At 35.2% G+C, this 19705-nt stretch overlaps 1 protein-coding gene across 3 annotated transcripts; it reads right to left on the minus strand.

Moving 5' to 3' along the window:
- Nucleotides 1-1495: 1495 nt before the first annotated feature.
- LOC135587663 (UTP--glucose-1-phosphate uridylyltransferase 3, chloroplastic-like) lies at nt 1496-18978 on the minus strand. 3 transcript variants are annotated; one of them, XM_065079301.1, is made up of 17 exons: nt 18194-18978; nt 16489-16669; nt 16244-16393; nt 14721-14882; nt 14413-14585; nt 14253-14319; nt 12409-12575; nt 11061-11219; nt 9394-9485; nt 9199-9293; nt 8786-8863; nt 5160-5255; nt 2634-2708; nt 2472-2563; nt 2233-2395; nt 2103-2163; nt 1496-1852 (listed from the first exon to the last, which is right to left on the minus strand). In XM_065079301.1, exons 1-17 carry the CDS (start codon nt 18880-18882, stop codon nt 1740-1742), a joined length of 2613 nt encoding a protein of 870 aa, XP_064935373.1. In that variant the 5' UTR covers nt 18883-18978; the 3' UTR covers nt 1496-1739. The 3 variants fall into 3 exon arrangements, 1 of the variants encoding a protein (XP_064935373.1); XR_010475941.1 differs by lacking the exons at nt 1496-1852; nt 2103-2163 and having other exon boundaries at nt 2350-2395; nt 2634-2683; XR_010475940.1 differs by lacking the exons at nt 1496-1852; nt 2103-2163; nt 2233-2395 and adding an exon at nt 3178-3307 and having other exon boundaries at nt 2500-2563.
- Between the last annotated feature and the right edge of the window lie 727 nt (nt 18979-19705).

A 19705-nucleotide genomic window follows, 5' to 3' on the forward strand; every position in this document is an offset into this window, starting at 1 on the left:
AAGTGAATGCCACCATGTACTCTGAGAGATCAGACTACCCGTCATATAAATCTAGGGTTGGCGACCGAAACCCCTAGGGAATTGGCTCACTATTTATATCCTTTATGAAATGAAACTGTAGGTATGGCACAGCTTTTGGCTACTTCCCCTGTCTTATTTCCTTAGGGATCTCTTCCAACGTCTAATCCATCTCATTGAGATGGTCTCAGACATTAGAGGGGAGTTCAACCGATTGGCCTATTGACTCATTTTTAGATTTTGGCTTTGGTGGAGGGTTTGGAATTTGGCCAGGTTAAGGGGAGTGTGCTTTTTAGGGTGCAGCGCTCGAATAGATCAAGACTTAGACAGTGAGGCTGGGAACTAGAATAAGTGATGGAGCTAGAGCTAGGAATCATGGTGCAGATGAGATAGGTGGTGCTTGCTGTGCCGCCTGTGCTAATTGAGGAAGGTATAAGATCATAGTTTTAACTATCCTAGTTAAGACTTGCACTTGTTACATCAAATTGTGCAAGGTTTCATGAAGGAGGAAGTGGTTGGTTGAGTAATGAGGGATCAAGGAATTGGAGCGTTGGAGGAGCTGGTTCACTTGACACCTTGAGCAACCCAGGTATTGGCATTAGAGGCTGACAGACTCTAGTCCTCGGGATTCAATCGAGACGGTTCAACAAAGTTTCCTTAAGATATTTTTATTTTGGTCAATTCTCTTTTTAGTGCCCAACTATTAAGTTATATTTTGATTGTCCACAATGGAAGCTGATTCATAATCTTTTCTCAAGTCAAACTTCACCAATTTGATCGGATTCCTACCGCATTCTTGACAAAGCCCATCCGATACTTAAGTCAAGTCACTAAACTAATCTAACAGGTCAAATATATTCCTAGTTTATGTGACTTGGGCATACTTATGGAACACCCCCACCCCCTCCTCTTTTTATAATTAGTTCCCTAAGTCATTACCTTGAGATGGTAATGATGTATTAATTTTAGAAACATGTTGTATTGATTTTAGATATAAGTATCGCTAATCCACACCGAGTCCGAGATGATGTAACACTTTGATATGTAGCACAAATTTTATGACCGGGTGTGAACGATTAATGGAACATGATAAGACCAACACTAAGGTAAAAATTATATAATAACAAAGATGTCTCCTGCATGACACTGAGATATTAGATACATAGCAGAAGTATCAACCATGTAATATCGAGATGTCAACCATCTGACCTTAGCATGTAAGCCATATAAATCTAACATGTTGTCAACATGGTGCCAACATATCATAAACCAGAACAAGCTTCAACTCACTGCATTTTTAAGCTTGTTAAGTCTTGTTCATCTGATGCTTCCATCCCGACTATTGAAGTAAAATAAGTAGTGTTAACACTGCAGAATGGAACTTTTAAATGACAACTAATATGAGACTGTAACTTGTTTCTTCACAGATCTTTAATCCACATAGATTCAACTAAATACAATCAAACAGATGTCAAGATGCAAAAAAACTATCCGTTGAATCTTATACAATTAGTAACTTGTGACAAATTCAATACATTAAATTAGAATAAATATAAATATGAAGAAAAGAAAAAAAATATCAAGAGAAAACTGGGATGGATGCACATTATCAAAGAAATTACATACAAGATGTTCAACCTAGGTTGAACTAATGAATCAATGAGAAGATGAACTGTGTCAAACAACTGCATATCAATGACTGAGTTACAGGGTCTGAGAGACTATAACTCTACCATTTCCAAGTTAATATGCGTGCCCTTCATCTCATACTGCCAGAACCAGCTACCAGTTTCCATCTCATCTTCTCTAATGGGATCTAACCTAATCATGAAACCTGAATCACATATAGATGCAGGTTAATGTCAGCAGTCCATATTTTGGTATTGCAAGCTCAGATTCACTTTGGGCTTGCATGTTGGGAACAAGCACAATAACTCAGAGATGGTCTTAAAAAACATTCTATAAAGCTTGAAACTAGGACTACAACAAAGCAATAATGCATATACGTGATTTTACATATCGCAAGTCTCAAACAGAATAATGGAAAACCATGCCAGCAAATAAATCAGGTGAACTTTATATACCTGAATTTTCTGGAATGATACACATTTTGTAACCATCTGGAACCTCGAAAACATGATTTCCCTGCATGAAAAAAAGTCAATATTCAATGTGAATACACAAATTATTCTGCTGATTGTCAGCCAACTGTACCTGCAAGACAACATCCACTGCCTCAAATTCTGCGTTTCCATGAAGAATGATTTTCATAGTCTCTAATCTTTGAACATCATGCTTCCAGTAGACATTTTCTGAGGACATCCAGTCGATTCCTCTATTTAAAACCTTAACATTTTGCAGCTTACATCTTGCACATCTTCCACCAGTAGAAGTGAAATGTTAGCTAAATGTTCTGCTCTGAAATCTTAATACTACAAAACAATCAGTCGTACCTTTGTCCATAGTGCAGTACTGGTTCATTGTTTTGGTTCATCCTTGCTGAGCCCATTATATTTTCAGCAACAATAATAAGGCTTCCACTGAGCTGAGATCCAAATACAATTTTGGTTATCAAGTACAATGACTTTTTAACAAGGGTATAAGGTCACAAGTACCTGCACATTTCTCCAAACAAATTCTGCTACCTCTATTTGCAACTCAGAACCTTCAGAAATAGAACCACCATAGAACTGCATAAGTTACAAAAAGATAATCCATAATTACTTCGACTCATAAAATAAGACTAAGCATAAACTTGAAACCTTTAAAGTATAGCATCTTTCTTCATTACTGAAAACTACTGCTTCCCAGAAGCAAAATCCTAATGAATTATTCAGCAGATGCCCTTGATAGTTCCACATCGATGTAGATTTGTGAGAAATTGTGTAACTCAATATCCCCTCCAAGGACATACATTGAGTATTTTTTTAGGACAAAAAGCCACATGATTTGGGCCATGAGAATTGTGAAATATGTTCACCTAAATCTATCTCTATAAATGGATTCATTATTCTAGTTAATAAGGTCAAACAGGCTAACAACTATTCCTACATATAATCTATAACGAAAGGTTCTAGAACTCATCAGATGGTTAATAGGGATTTGAGAAGCAAAGCTTGTGTTAATTTATTAAGGTTGCTGTATTTTATATAGTCTTACCTCAGTTGTCAGGATGAAATGAGAGGGTATGTAAGCTACTTTCCCATCCTAATTGCAACTTCAAAATACACCTTTTAGGGCACTTGCTGACATGACCTTACACTAAACTCCAGGTGGTGATCGACATGGACTGAAACTTATGCAAATTGATTAGTCAAAAGAAGAGCCTAACCTAGGAAAGTTATTCAAATCATCACAAATAAAAGATTAGAACCAGAACCAAGATCAGCTAAAATTAAATTATTACATCACTAAATGCATTATCTTGAAGTGTCAAAGACTGATATTAGTCATGCCCTCATGCAACATTGTTTTTAGCATAAGATAGAGAGCAAATATCTAATTTTTGACAGGACAGGAAGTTTACACTGTATCAGAACGTAAAGTTTGGACAGCACCATTAGTGCAGACATTGTTTTTAGCCTTCATGTGATTTCTGAGTATCACTTGTAAAAGCAGCTCACTCTAAAATTTGTCACTTTTTCTTATACCTTCAAAGGACTAAAGGCAAAAGATAGAATAATAAGAAAGAACAGTAATGCTAGTTGACTATGTTTGCCCTTCCTAGTCAGGAAGAATGGCAATTGGAAGACAAAGCTACACATAATAATAAGAAAGAATGATCATGGATTTTTTCAATGAAGAGTATATATAGTTGGCAACCACCACATTAAATTAATATTCCGACAGAAATTCACATATGCATACTTAATTTGAGCACATGGCTTTACTTCAACAAAATAGTCTATATCTGTGAATCCTAGAAAAACTAATGACAACCAAAGAAAGTGGCAAATGCATGTTAAACCCTAATCCACAACATTGACTTCTCAGAAAATGTTCCAAAGAGAATATATACCTGATCCAATTTCCTAACTGACAAAAAACTGGTAGAACCTTGAATGAATACGATTGTTTTTTGGTATGATAAGAGTCTTTCAAGGTCAGAGAACAAGAATATGCTTAATAAAAATTCCCACAAAGCATGGTGTGAGTTAAAACCAGGGTCTGCAGTACCGAACTGTACCACCTGGTACGGGCAGTACATATCGGTCCGACCGGTTGTCGGTACGTGGACCGCCTGTTACCGGTCCGAGTGCACTGTAGCACTATAGCAGTGCACTGTAGCACTACTACAGTACTACAGTACTCGACACACCTGAATGTACCGCTCGATACACTTGGGTGTACTGCTCGGTATACCGTACCGTACCGGTACCGAGCCCAGATTGAAATACCGGTACAATATGGTATTGCGAACCTTGGTTAAAACATACTCTGAAAAAGGAAAAATCAGACTTGTGGAACAAGATAGTTCGTAATACTTCATAAACATTATAGGTGAAAGTGACATCACAAATTAATTGCACACTGAGACATATCACTTCTTCAAGAATCAAACACAACATTTAATTCTGTTCGGAAACATTTTATTGTTTCAATACAAAATTGGTAGCTTTGGGAAAACTTACAGACCAAATAAATTTATTTCTTCCTGATGATGTTGATATATATAATACAAGGCAGTGAATACAATTAGATCACTATTATATTTAGCACCAACAGAAAATCTAAAAACCAAGGAAGCTATTATCCCGTATTGCTTTCATGTTTTAGTCCTCTGGAGGTGCAAGAATATTAAATTCACATCCAACTGTTAAATCAATCTTAATTTATCATAAGATATATGAAGCATAACCCACTATAGTAGCATGCTCAGAGGTAATACTTTCACTTCCATCACACAGTCAACACATGATAACTCATTGATTCATTTCTGTAAATTTTCCTACAGGTCCAAATAAGCATACAGAAAATCTCATACTATTTTGATATTTTTTACAACCCAAGAAATTAGAATACAATGATTTAGTCATTATATATTGCCATAGAACCCAATCATATCTAACATGAGCACATCATGTAAAAACTAAAGGATAAAATTAGAGCTACTGAGATTTTAGATCAATCATTGTGCATACCTTTTGTCTAGTAATCTCCCAAAGTGGACCTAAAGCAGGGTGGAGAAAAATAAGAAATGGGGGCACAGAATTGAAGTATATGCTGTTGTCCTCAATCTGAGAAAATCAGCAAAAGAAATTTAATACCAAGGAATTAAGCACAACAGAACAAATTATATTGGAGTATAAAATTTTTTCAGTAAAAACAAAATTTTATTTTCTCAAGTTGGTTTGATGTTTAAAGCACTGAGGAGCGGCAATGAGCCAAACTAAGACTAGTCAGCTTTACAAACCGACACCCATGTAATGGAGAAAGTATGAAATAACACGAGAAACTTTACAAGCTAAAACTTAAAAAATATAAAATAAGATGATGGCAAAACATTGAAGTAAATTCGAGTCCCACAACCTTAGTGACTTGAACCCTGATTATCAAGTTATGTATTATGGTGCCAAATGCCATTGATGCAAAAATGACTCCAAGATCAACTCCAGATTGCTTGATTTAATTAAGCAAGTCAAGGTCTTGATTTGACAATTTCTATATTTTCAATGATTTTTTGTTGGTTTTCAGTAAGTATCCAGATTCCATGAATATGAATTGACACTTGGTTCAATTTTGTATTGATTTTGATTTCAGATTTTAGCTCATATTGAATCACTGTCTCAAATTTAGTTATTTTGAGTTAGGCCTTAGAAACCTATCTAGAAGGCTTCTAGTAGGGACATTGCCATTTACACGTGTCGCTTGACTGAGATTTTACTGGAACTATTGTATATTATTCTAGAATTTAGATTAACGAAATGTTTTGAGTGACTATTTCCTAAAACAAGAGATCTTGGATTCAAATCCAAATCAGATCTGCATTGAAAAGGAAGTCAGCAAATACAAGAAGGAACAGTGTATATTTCATACTTCAAAGAGAATTCAAATCATGAAACTTTTAGAAAATTTAACTAAAAAAAGAAAGATCTCAATAAGAAGATCAATCAACTAGAGAGAACAAAATCCAATCATAGAAGATATGTTGTATTTTTCCTTTTCAAAAACCTTCTGTAACGAGGTTTCTACCAAACCCCACAAATAGGAGTTTAATTATTATATCGTGAGATATTTTGATGAAATGTTAGATGTTGATTAAAGGATATATAACCTTGGTTTTTTCTAGTAGGAGAAAATAAATCCATTTGATATTTCAAAAATCTTGGTGTATCCTTGTTGGTAGGCATGTGTTGGCTAGAATATATTGTAGGGTATTTCTAGGAGACATATATTGGTGCTTGTAGAAGAAGTTCATTTTTTTAATATTATTCATTTATTTTTTAGACGAGATGAATGTACAACTAAATATATTTTCTTATTCTAAATTTATTTAGCATCAACTTATGATTACAGATTTAAAATCATGACCTTTCTTTATTTATCAAATATCTTTCAGTCTTTTTTGTCTTCTTAAGATATTATGTTATAATATTGTTGTATAATTAATAATTTATATATATCTGCTCGTCAAGTTTTGGCAAATACAATAATATGTTTATGTTTTTATTTGCATCCTACAATATATTATTTTTTAAAGTTAAAAATATTAAAGTTTCTTTAAAAGATTATGTATGTATTGTACTTGGTTGCCACACCACAAACCATGGAGACTGGAATAGCATACGAATTACAAAGAACAGATACTTCAATATGCCTAGTCTTTTAGAAAAACACCAGGATGCAAGTAAAAAAAAAAAACAAACATATTATTGTATGAGACAAAGCTTGACAAGTAGATATATAACACAATCCATTATTTTAAATCTGTAATCATGAATTGATGATAAATAAAAGTGGAATAAAGAAACATACTAGTTGTCTATCCATCTCGTCTAAAAATTATATGAATAATATTTTAAAAATAAAATTCTCATTGAAACACCCATAAGATCCTTTTAATAATTATTTTAAAAATTATAAAACTATTTATCTTATATTTATCCATGAAATATCCTCCAATGTAACATATCCAAAACATACCTAATAAAGGATACACCAAGATTTGCAAAATATCAAATGAACTCATTTTCTCCTTTTAATTATGAAAATATTTTAAATAGATAGATATGATAATAGGCAATAACACAGATAGGCATTACTTTTTATGAAAAAAATGGCCCTACTATGACATAACTTTGATAACTTAATTAGCATGAGACGTGGCTATTTAGCCCATTTCATCCTAGGATAGGATTGAAAAAGGTGATGTCTTTACACGATGTCAATGCTCGAATGTGATAAGTTGAAGAAATGCTGAGAAGTCATACATGGACTATACTCAAGAATCCAAATATTTGGTACTTGCCCAATATATTGTGCGAAAAAACAAACGACTAAATACTCATCCACTCTCAAAATACAAAGTACTACACATATGCAAGATTTGTATTGCAATGTGATAATTGGTGACATTTTAATTCAAACACTAAATAGTAATAGGTACTAGTAAGAGAGGACTCAACTAAAACCAGCAACTAAACGATTTTTCTCATGATAAGTATTACTATGGACATAAAGTGTCAGGCTATTTCAATATCCATGGTAACGCTCGTAAGATAGTAACAAAGTGCCAAAAGAATATCCTAGTGCATGAGACTCCCACTAGGTCAAAGAAGATCAATGTTCATAGCGATATGCAAGTAGAGATACCATTTTCATGACACAAACCTTGCTCACTCAAACCAAAAAGGATTGATTTCACGGTGATGCTAAAGCTTCACCTTCCAATAACTAAGTATATGGAATCAAGTTGTAGCATTGAAAGCATGGTATGCAATTTCGAATGGTATCGCCCGGTACAGGCGATACGTACCGGTCCGACGACATACCGGTACGCGGACCGCCTGCTACCGGATGGACCGTGCTATAGTGCTATAGTGTTACACTGTAGCAATGCTACAGTGCTACAGTAAGAGGAAATCGCTCGGTAAGCCCTGATGTACCATTCGGTATGCCCTGGTGTACCACTCGATACACTGGTATCGTACCGTACCGAGTCAACCTCGAAACACCGGTACGGTACGGTATTGCATACCTTGATTGAAAGTCCATCTATATGTTGGCATAGAAGATGTAACTTTTTTGGATAGTAAAACTAACACGTGGACACAAATCCAAGACAAGTATAACTCTCAATCAGACCAAAGGTGTCAGTTGTGAAAGTAAAAGATAGGACACAATTGATAGGCATCAAGTGGTGCTAACTAAAAACAAACAGCCACTGTATTGGTTCAAAACAAACCTTGTCCACCTTTAAGTGTTCATCTAAGAATACACATGCAACCAATATTTGATTGCTGCCATTGCAGCTAGTACTTCTGTTCATTTATAAGAGGGTGCTGGTCCATACAACAGAAGTTCCAGAAGAAAGACAATGCCAATGAATGTCTTAAGGCAATTGACACTTCAACAAATATCAAGGGCATGGAGTATGGAGAACAACCAGGTCCAATCATTTGTTAATGCAAGTGCTTGCAGGACCATATTAATAACACAACAGATTTATAGAAATACAACAGTTGGATGAAGAAAATAAATCATATGATTTTAATTACAGCAAGAATCCAGTGCTAATCAAGATTAAATCTTAACTAGAATGAAATACCTTGGGGATTTCTATATCACAAGATGAGAGAAGTTCATAAGCATTCCGCAAGACATCCAAAAGCGCACCATCTGGGGTCTGCACATGAACAAGTATTAAAGAGGTAGTTGAATTTCGGACTCAAATTTGAAAGAACAAATAAATTTTGGATATGTCTTAGGTTCAAAAAGGAGTCGTTAGTGGGAAAGATATCATAACTTTGCTCCACTTCAGAAAACCAATCAAATAAACAGAAGCTCTTGTTGGTCATGTTTGTCATTATTGCATGCAAGTGTTACACCCTAGAGTATGATGCATGTTTGATAATGCATGCCACCTTAATTGTTATTAATAACTAATAAAAAATGTCAAAAGAGAAATTCATCAATCAATAAGTTATTGTGAATTTATTTTAGTATTTAAGCTTCACAAACCTGATGCAATGAATTGCTTGTTTGTTTCCTTTTCCTTTTGGCTGATGAAGTGACCCTTTTTCTTTCATTATATACAATGAATGTATCGAGAACAGCTGTAAATAGAAAACATGATTTAAAGCTCCTTAGTAAAACCAAGCAAAGGCAGACAAGATTATGTCCTAGGATGGTAACAAAAGCATAATGACCTCGTACATTCAATGTCTCCCAGGCACCTAGTGTTACAAGTATTCAGAAAGTTATCTGCAATATTTTGCATCGTACACTCTAGCCTACCTCCAAATGCACTGCAACATGGAAAAGGATAGAAGGGTAAATAAGGATGGAGCCATTATGAAACGCCAAAAAATGAATTGCCCATCATGAAAACATTTGGCATGGACCATCAGTCCCTAATAAAAACATGTAAATGCTTATCTTATGTAGACTATCGTTGCGATGTACTATATTCATTTAATAGAAAATGAGCATAAAAAATTCAAAAATGGTATATTAAAAAGCCCTTAATAAAACATAAGTTGTGTTGCAAGATCTGATAGTGGGAAACATTTCTCCTTATTTAATAGGTTAACAATGTTTCACGTTAATGATGCAATGATAACAACTCAGAAGCCCAAACCCAGTAGTCATCATCAAGTCAATTAATTGTATGCAAACATCCAAGCTACAGTATCCAAGTTGAAAAGCAAATGTATATTATACAGCTAATTATTATCCAAAATTAACTCAAAAACATAAGTAAAATTTATCATTCATCCATGTTGACGAATGCTTGTCATTTTTTAAAAGGAATATTGTCCACCCAAGGATCATCTCATATGTTAGTATGACTGATTGACTTTAGAGAATCCTAAGTATTATACTCATGCCAAAACAAGATTAATACAAAAATAACAATACAACAAATACTCAGACACATGCATTATTCCTATAAAGGAATATGGTCATAGGCAAAAGAGATTATACATTTCTAGTCCAGCAAAGTAGCAAACTATCCTGGATAGCTCAATAACAATGAAGACATATTCTATACATTTATTAAAAATACATTGTGTGATATTCAGATCGTTTGGTATTGGTCATGCCCTGACATTATTGCATGAGAATTTGACAAATGTACATATACTTCAATATGATTTTGAACATTTCCTCCTCTCTGGTAAAAGCAGCTCATGAAGGCCTATCTAGGTTAGGGAACTAACAATTGATAAGAGCAGCAACCAGATAACATGAGGTAATCCCTACAGTTGAGGTTAGGACAGAAAGCAGATATGGTTCTTAACATTCAGCACTAAATAATTCTTATACTTTATATCATTCCCCCAAGATTCTTAGAAGCTTTTCAGGAGTAGACTACAAAAATATGCCTCATTTTATGAAGTAATTGATGGCTCTTGTTCTGTGCAATGTTTCCTTTGTGGAAATAATATATTTATTATACACTTAAATCAACATTTGGCTCTTGTAAGTGTCTAATTGTACAATTCTGGGAAAGACAATTTAAAACAAACATACAATTAAGAAATTGCCTTGCAAACTCATAAAATAAATTAGCAAACAGTAGTCAGGTAGTTCATTGAAGATGCAATACAACATAAAGAATGCTTTGTTTCAAATATAAGGAGAAGCAAGAAAAGACAGGGAGATGAAAAACAATATCATTTCAGTTCATGAGCAAGCTTTGAAGTAATCAAATTCACACTGCCAATTAAATTCTCAAAATTTGTGACACTGCATTGTATAGCAATGAACTTATTCATAAGACAAAAGCTATTCCATCAGTGGGTGATCAATAGTAAGTAAATCTAACATAGAACCATTAACTGACAAATCTATAAGATACTTTTTGTGAGAATTTGTACCTATGCTGAATACCAAGATGATCCACATATGAAACTGGCTTTTTCAAATTCAATACCATGCCTGGCAAGCAATTTGTACCCCGACAAGATCCAACTTTTTCAGCAGATTTCAGATCAACATAAAGAATATTTGTGTTTGCTGGAAACTGAGGCTGCAAGCTAAATCACAATGAAGGAACAATAAACACCAAAATGATACCCCAATAATATATGGAATGGAGATAATCCAGGAAGAATAATGAGAAGAAATACACGACTCGCTACCAGTAGCAACATGCTAATTCTGCAAATAAAATCTTATGCATCAGAGGTCACTAATGATGTCAGTAAGAACAAAATAAACAACAAAAATGACAGCTTGAATGTATTTTGAAAAGGATCAAAGTAGTCATTCATTATTTCGATCAAACCACAGAGGTGTGTCTCAGTAAGTAAAGAGCAATTTCCTCCCAACAGCTCCAGGCTTATACATAAGATATGATGACCATTTACTAGAGTGCCAAGAATAAATCCTGACAAAGCCTTTTCCATTAATAGTTTTATAAATTAAATTCTTATGAATCCCTTACATGCTAGATCAGCTTCTTCCAAATTACTAGAATGTTTGCCAGAAAAGTTCAACTACCTTCTAATGGTTTAAAATTACTTTAAGTATCATTATCGAGCTTCAAAAACAGGTGCTTAATGAACAAAAACAAAGCCATCACATAGATACATGGATAAGATATAGTACAAAACTATAAATGCTTTAGATGATATCTTGTCAAATTCAAACTAATAGGACAACTAACTTATTAACTTTATTAGTTTGAATCATTGATACAAAATGATTAAAGTCCAAATTGATAATGACAGACTCATCTATTTTTTATGAACCTAATTATTGATCCAAAACGCTTAGGCCCAAGTTAATGATAGTAGACCAATCAACAATCTAATTTTCCTCCCTTATCTGATGTAGGACTAAACTGGGTGTCACGTATATAGAATTTTATATTTAGGTTTTAAGAAAGTCAGATGCCTAGGACTACCTAGGTAGAAGGCCTAACTACTACATAGTATGCAAATGTTCAAGGTCACCAGATGGATGGCCCTACTTGATGGAAGAAAGAAGCAAATTCCCAAAAGCCAGTAAATTTACTTTTATATGTATGAAAATTAATAATACATTTAGAAACTACATCTTCCCTCTTTAGAAGGAATAAAAAAAATAACAATATTATTCTCCACTCCAAATCCAGTAACTCAACATGAAGAGCAATTTGACTGAGTAAAATTTTCACAAAATAAATATAACAGAAGTAAGTCATCCTTTTTTTACAATACATGTCGCAAATAGAGAGCATACCTATCAAAAGAAGTAGGCCTATCCATAATGCCAAACTTCTCAAACTCAGTGTACTCAATACATGTAATACCATAAGACCATGTCCTGTCATGGTTGTGTTTCTCAACAAGCACATTTACTCCTTCTGTTGCTCCTAAGTTTCGCTGACAGGAAGCAAAACCTAATTTCTGCAGCACTTCAAATGTCAGGAAAAAATGTATATTCAATGATAATTCTTGTGTCTAAATAAATTAGTAACTCAAACTAATAAAAGAATAGAAAAAGTGATCATTATTTTACTCATAAGAAACTAAGTATACTAATTATCATGTATTTAAGTCATCCACATAGTCAAATAATCTTGATCAGTGATTTAAAAAGCGCTAGGCGCCAAGGTCCAAAAACACCGGAGGCGCTAAGCGCTCACCTAGGTGCTCGCCTGAGCGAAACGAGGTACTAAAATATAAAAATATATAATATAATTAATAAATATAATTATTTAAATAAAAATATGATATTAAATTAAGAAAATCTTGTAAAATTACAATATCACATTAACAAAAAGTCTCAAAATTCAAAAAAATAACAATAATTTCAAATAAATAAAAATTAATAGTATTAAAATCAAAATAATATATTATTAATCTAATAAATAAAAATATTGTTACTAGTATATAGTTAGTAGTATACTGTTAATATACTATTAACAGTATATGAAGTGAGAAGAGTGTAAGAGGAAGATCGAGGCTACTGACTGAGAGCAGTGGTAGCGGGAGCAGGAGCGGCGAGCGACGACAGTGGCAGTGATAGTAGCAAGCAACAGCAGCGGGACTGAGAGCGGCGGGCGACAACAATGGCAAAGGTAGTAGCGAGTAACAATAACGAGAGCGGGAGCGACGAGCGACGATAGTGGCAGCGGTAGAAGCGGGCAGCGAGAGCGGGAGTGGCGACAGTGGCAGTGACAGCGGTAGAAACGAGCAGCGGTAGCGATAGCGGGGGCGGCGATAGTGGCAGCGACAGCGGTAGCAGCGACAGCGAGAGCGGGAGCGGCGAGCAAGGTTAGGGTTGGGAAGTCGCGAGAGGAAGGCTGATATCGGTGCTTTAGTTGGTTCGATTGAACCAACTAAAGCACTAGAGACTGAACCAGACCTAAAATGCTGGTTCGGTCACCTGGTTTAACTCGGGCGCTCGCCCGAAGCGCCCGACGCCTGAGCTCGAGCGAGCGCCCAAGCGGCGCCTCTTTGAAGCGCATCGCCTAGAAATGAAATGAGGCGATTAGGCCTCGCCTTGCCTGAGCGCCTAGGCGAGCGCCCAAGCGCCTATTGAAATCACTGATCTAGGTGTCAACATAGGCACTCAGGTAGTAGCCAAGCCAATTTCAAGAAAAAAGTCACTTCATTCTGGTAAAGTTAAGCTAATTTAGAAACATCACTAGAGTTTCCAACAATTTTTTAGAAATATCAGCCTACCTCAATTTTTGTAGCAAAATATCGATAGTCAAAGTCCTTGGAGGATGTATTACAATAAGTAATTGAACCCAAAGAGTTCTAGTCCACCTTGTGATATCAACCTAGTACTAGATGACATCACTAGAAAAAAATAATAATAACAAATATACTGAGCAGCACCAAGAATGGTCATTACTGGTGCTTGGCTGCAGCCCTCTTAACATTGCACAAAGAAGCTCCTCTGAATGTTCCAAATGCTTCACATTCTAATTAAAATTAGAGCAGGGACTCACCATATACTACAGCAATTATTAACACCCTAATCAATGTCTTTCTTTCTCAAGTGCAATTAAACCTAAAGTAGTGTTGACACCACAGTCAACACAATTAAAAGCATAGCAAACCATAAATTTACACCTTGTCATAGTGCAGACCTATTCCTGCCAATGCCAAAAGTGTCAAGTCAGTCGCAGCCACAACATTACTGCAGCAGGAGAACATAGAATCACTAATAAAAACTTTGAAAGATTAGTTATTGGACTTTCTACGCTACATAATACATAGAGAAAAAGATAACCTGACTTGTCGAACAGTAGCACCTTTTCTTCCATGATCATAGAACCATTGGAATATGCATTTGTCATTTGCAAGCTTCCAGATTGCGCCATGACCACCAGGTTTGCAGACTGGTGTGAGTGGTCTGGTTATCAACCAGCGACCATCTTCAGCAGCCAAAACTGGCACCAGAGGCTGTGGGATAACATATATAGAAGAATCAGTGAAACAAGACTTGGTGGCAACATTAGGAGACAATTATGTGCATTTACTTTGAAATCCTAACAAGATTTGCATTAAAGAACACTAAGCATATTACAATACATATACCTGTTCAAAAAGCCGAAATTTTTCTTTGCTTCTCCCAAACCATCTGAATTTTTCACAGAGTGCAATTAAGTGATTATGATTGTTCTTCACTGAACTTGTCATGATTGCAACAGGAGTTATACATTGTTTCCCATAGATCTTGAAATAAAGGAACTCTCTAGCCTGGAATTCAGCACGGGTTAATTAGCTTTTCTAGTTGAGTAAATCAGTTATAATATTAAAAGCACATCCTGGCTCCCGCAAGCCAATGAAGATGTCATATAGGCAGCAATGAATCAAACAATGCCTCATAAGAACAAAAAATAACCTGATCAGCTCATATCTCAAATACGTACATAATTATATCTGTAAAATAACCTATAGCTGCTTGGTTAAGACAAATTGGAAAAGAAAATAATCCATTAACTGGATGTAAGCCTAATAATAATAATCTAGAGTTATTGGCTTGGTAGGATCTCCACAATCACTATGTAAAAGCAGAAGAGGATATATTGTTCAACATGAAATATCCACCACTTATTTGCATTTATTTTCTAGATCTTTTGGTAAATTTTCACCAAAGAAACAGAGAAGGAAGACAGACATGCACACGAGAAATATATCACAGAAGATTATTTTTCACCATTATATATATGTAAAGCAGACTGTCTTGGTCCACACTTTATTGGTTATAAGATATCTATTTTCAAATATTAAATAGGAAAAATGAACCATCTGAAGAGAAGTAATAGATAAGAGTTTGAAATGCTTCCTAAGATAGAGAAAGAAATTGGATTCACCACAAAATATAACTCATAGATTAGTTCAGAAAAATTTCCCAAAATACTAACAAGAATATTTCCTGATAAAGATAACGGCAATTAAATGAAACTACTATATCCTCAAGAAAGACTTTTACCCACTAGATCACAGATGTCATAAGTTCCCTAATACTTTCAGCGGAAAACAACTTCTAGTATGAATTAAATATCATCCTGTATCAAACATTGTACAGCACCATGGTAAGTTGGTAAGTACCACTTAATTATAGCCGATACAGCTAGAACATTTGGTGCTTTTTATTGCTTCATATGTTAAAGCTCACAAGAACATAATATACACTAAAAGTGAACATGTAAATATAGTAGGTCAGGTTTCTCTCCTTGGAAAAAAATTGTTGCTACTGGAGAAAAGAGAGAAAAATTATATCATAATCTGTTTCTTAATAGGCGGTTATGACTTATGAGTTCATATAAAAATATTAACTACACCAACTCTGTAATCATATAAATCTAATACATATACACATAATAATCAGATGTACAAAAGATAAGGATTCACATTGCTTTAAAGCAGGTGTTGTTGTAAAATTGTATGAACCATAATTTATCAACAAAATAATTAAAGAACTAACAAAATCCAATCAATGATATTTCTTTGGAAAAAATGAAATAAAAATGACAATAAAAAGACAGAACAAAAAGAATTGTATTTGTAAAAAGCATAACATCCTTGTTTAGATTAAAAGAATCTACATCTTGTACCTGGAGATCTCTAATTAAACCTTCCAATAGAGTTCGTCCACAAAATGGAAGTAGTGCAGCAGGAAGACATTCACGTGTGTTGGGGTCAACCAAACCAAGACGGTCCCCTGCACCACCAAGCGGATAGATTTCACCTAGTTTCGGCAAACCCTAGAGGTAATGAAACTTGCTTAACAACTTCAGAAGGTTATCGTAGCAAATGTATAGAAGGACAAACATTTATAACATATTTGAGGTTTACCAACCTCAATTCCCCATAGAGCTGCTTGAGATGCATCCTCTGTATTTTCCAGAAGATCAAGTCCTCTAGGAACATGAAGCTTTATCCTCTCACTTCCTCGAGCCTTGTAAGAGTGAAGATATGAATTCATAGACTGTCCATCAACTTTCGAGGACGAAAGAAGCTGTAATGTCATTACTTGATACCTAAGTAAGAAAAAAGAATATATTTTACTATAGTCTTAAATCTTAAATATATGCATCAAACGTAAAAAAAAAAATCTTAAATATTGCATCTAACATCTTCATTATTTATACTAAAATGGTTAAGAGGAATCCCATTTTGCTTTAGTTTGAAAAATGCTTCGTAAATTAAACTATCTAAACTGTAAATTCTTGTGTATTTTAAATAATTCACCATAACCATAATCATAAGCCAACACTTGAGTATCCATATAACACCTGGACTTGGTCATGTCCAAGACCAAGTCCTTTGTAAACAAGATTCCCAATTTTAAGTACTTGTGTCTCCATCTTATCTCACTACCTAATGTCTAAATATAAGCTTACAACATCAACCCCACGATAAGGCCATCCAGAGCAGATTACCACATTTGCATACTGTCACAAAAGGGTTAATCTTCATTGATATTCTATTGGAGGATCTTTGAATTTAATTTAGTTCATCTTAGTTGAGACATCCGATTGGTTAGTGCATTATTGCACAAATCACAGGTTTCGGGTTCAACTCCATGTGTGAGCATCATATACAATGTCATTTAATATGACAGACTTCTAATTTAAAAATTATTAATTCACATATGGTTTTGATTAAGCAAACAAAAGCTCGAAATTAGAGAAATAAAGATAGAGGAATCAAAATAAAGCCAAAAAAAGTTCTGCAGAAATATCTCAACCTAAAGACAATACCTCGGCAATAAAGCTCACTTAGTCCGCATGATTTTGAGGTGTCTTTGAAACAAACTTCTTTGTTTACAAATTAAAGAAAGAAAGGAGAAGAAAATGAAGGTCATCGAAGGCAAGGTGTTGCATATTGGCTAAGTCCAATCTGAAATTCCGAGTTTGATTTGGGTTGTTATAAGATGATTTTGTCGTTTCAGATGATTCTACAAATCGAAATGGTAGGGTTAGTTAGATGGCAGTCAGTAGGATTAATTCAGCTGGAAAAGGTTTAGTAGAATCTTCTTGTGAATATATATCAAGATTAGTAGAATGGATCATGGGAAGGAAAGGTAACCTAAATCAAACATCAGATGTTCATCCATAAATAAGACCTTGCTTTTATTTTTTGAGAAAAAAAAACACAAACACCATGTTTTATCTCTCCACACGAGTGAAAGAACTAAATAATAATTCCCCCAAGAGGAAGAAAGTTATAAATTATTAAGAGAAAATTTGAATTTAGAGGATATATTCATGTTGAAAACTCAAACATATATCCAATTGGAGAGGAGTATTTTACTTGTTGGAGAAGGGAATATTCAATTGTTTACCAAAAGAAAAGGAGTTATACTTTCAATTCTTTTATCTTACACCTTTATTGCTCTTCTGCTAGTTACAATTTCTTTCACCCTTCTGGTGCTAAACAGAAAACTTTTATAGGAAAAGAATCCTGTATAAAGTGATTGCAGTAAATCTTTCATTCCTAGTCCAACTTAACAAATAGAAGTCTACCAAAAGATAAGGTAATGAACAACAAACTCAACTCACCCAATGATTCCTCCAATGCAATCATAGAATTCCTCGACTTCTTCCAGAGTATGTAAAAGCATCTTCAGCTGGTCAATTTCGATATCCCCAATGTCCCGCTTGCTACATTCATTACCGCCAATCTCATTGCCGTCCAAACTCCACTTTTCAATCATATCCGCCAATGCATAGAATGCTGTCCGTAACGCGCTCCTCTCTGCCTGATGAAGCTGGCGGCCCCAATCCATCTCCGCGCCAAGAACATGCTCCTGGCCGCCGGCGACTAGGCATTTAAGCAAGAACACCTCGGAAGCCTCCAACCGATCAAGGACCGGGTGCGCGGACGGCCCAAAGAAATTCCTAACCCTAGAATCGGCATCGAGAACGTTTAGCCGCTCCGCGAGGCTCTTCGCCGCGAGGAGGCCAGAGCGGAGAGCATCAAGGTGGGCAATCTCCTCACCGAAGTCAAATTCAGGTGCCGGAGCTTGCTCAACGGGGACAGTGGAGACGCGAAGCCATCGTAATGAAGAGGAAGAGGACGGCGATAGCGAGGGGGATGTGGAGGGGAGGGGTCGTCTGAAGAGGAGGGTGCGAGATTGGGATTGGGATTGGGGAAGAGAAAGGGAGAAGAGGAAGGGGAAGGAGGGAGAGGAGAGGGTTTGGGGGGAGCAGAGGGAGGCGTGGAGAAAAGTAGAGGAAGTCGACGCCATGGGACTGAGAGCGAGCGATGAAGAGGAAGACGAAGAGGGAGAGGGAGAAGGAAAGGGAGAACGCTGTTTAAAGAACGAAGGGTACAGGATAAGAGAGCGGGCTCGAGAGCAAGCCTATGGTACTGCCAAAAATACGTTGCATTTCAGTTCTCGACACACGCTTTCACCAACCACCTATGCCTCGGTGTGTCCCGCCCATTCTTGTTACAATCTCCAATTAAAAAACAGGTACGTCTGTGAAAAGAGTGCTGGTCTTGTTGGGGAAGAGAGGAGGGAAGGCATATGCGAAGCGCAGATTCTATCGACTGGTTTTATAATTTAGAGCCCGACTACACAACCCAATTTGTTTACCTCCATTCTCGGTAACCTACGAAACGGTGGCCCCGTGCTTCCTTTGCGAGTAAACGAAACGTTTTTGTTTTTTTTTTTACGAGTGAAAGGGATGGGAAAGAAGATATTTCGGAGCGGGAAAATTTAATATATTTTACTTTTGAATTTTTTTTTCTTTTTTTCTCTCTTAAATGAAGCTTCGCACTTATTAGAGTCCATGGAGTTGTCATCTACCCTTATAATTAACCATAATTAATATTTTGATCTTTATATTTTAAAAAATAATATTATGATCTATATAAAAAATAAAATATTTAATCTAAATTCTCGTTATTTTTTAAGTAATATATTTAAAAAAATTATAAATAAAAATAATAAAAATATAATTTTATTATATTTTAAATTATTATTTTTATATAATTTTTTCGATTTATATAAATTTTTAATGAAGAATTAAGATTAAATATTTTAAGTGTGATCGGTAATCCACGTG

The sequence above is a fragment of the Musa acuminata genome, chromosome BXJ1-8 (genome assembly GCF_036884655.1).
Source record: "Musa acuminata AAA Group cultivar baxijiao chromosome BXJ1-8, Cavendish_Baxijiao_AAA, whole genome shotgun sequence".
In the NCBI taxonomy this organism is placed as follows: Eukaryota; Viridiplantae; Streptophyta; class Magnoliopsida; order Zingiberales; family Musaceae; genus Musa; species Musa acuminata.

Excerpts from the sequence above, each read along its gene's own strand:
- LOC135587663 (XM_065079301.1), bottom strand. The coding sequence starts at position 18,882 with ATGGCGTCGACTTCCTCTACTTTTCTCCACGCCTCCCTCTGCTCCCCC. Across the intron at positions 14,586-14,720 it reads AATTTCGGCTTTTTGAACAG|CCTCTGGTGCCAGTTTTGGC; the intron begins GTATATGTATTG and ends GTTATCCCACAG. Across the intron at positions 9,294-9,393 it reads GTGCCTGGGAGACATTGAAT|CTGTTCTCGATACATTCATT; the intron begins GTACGAGGTCAT and ends TTCTATTTACAG.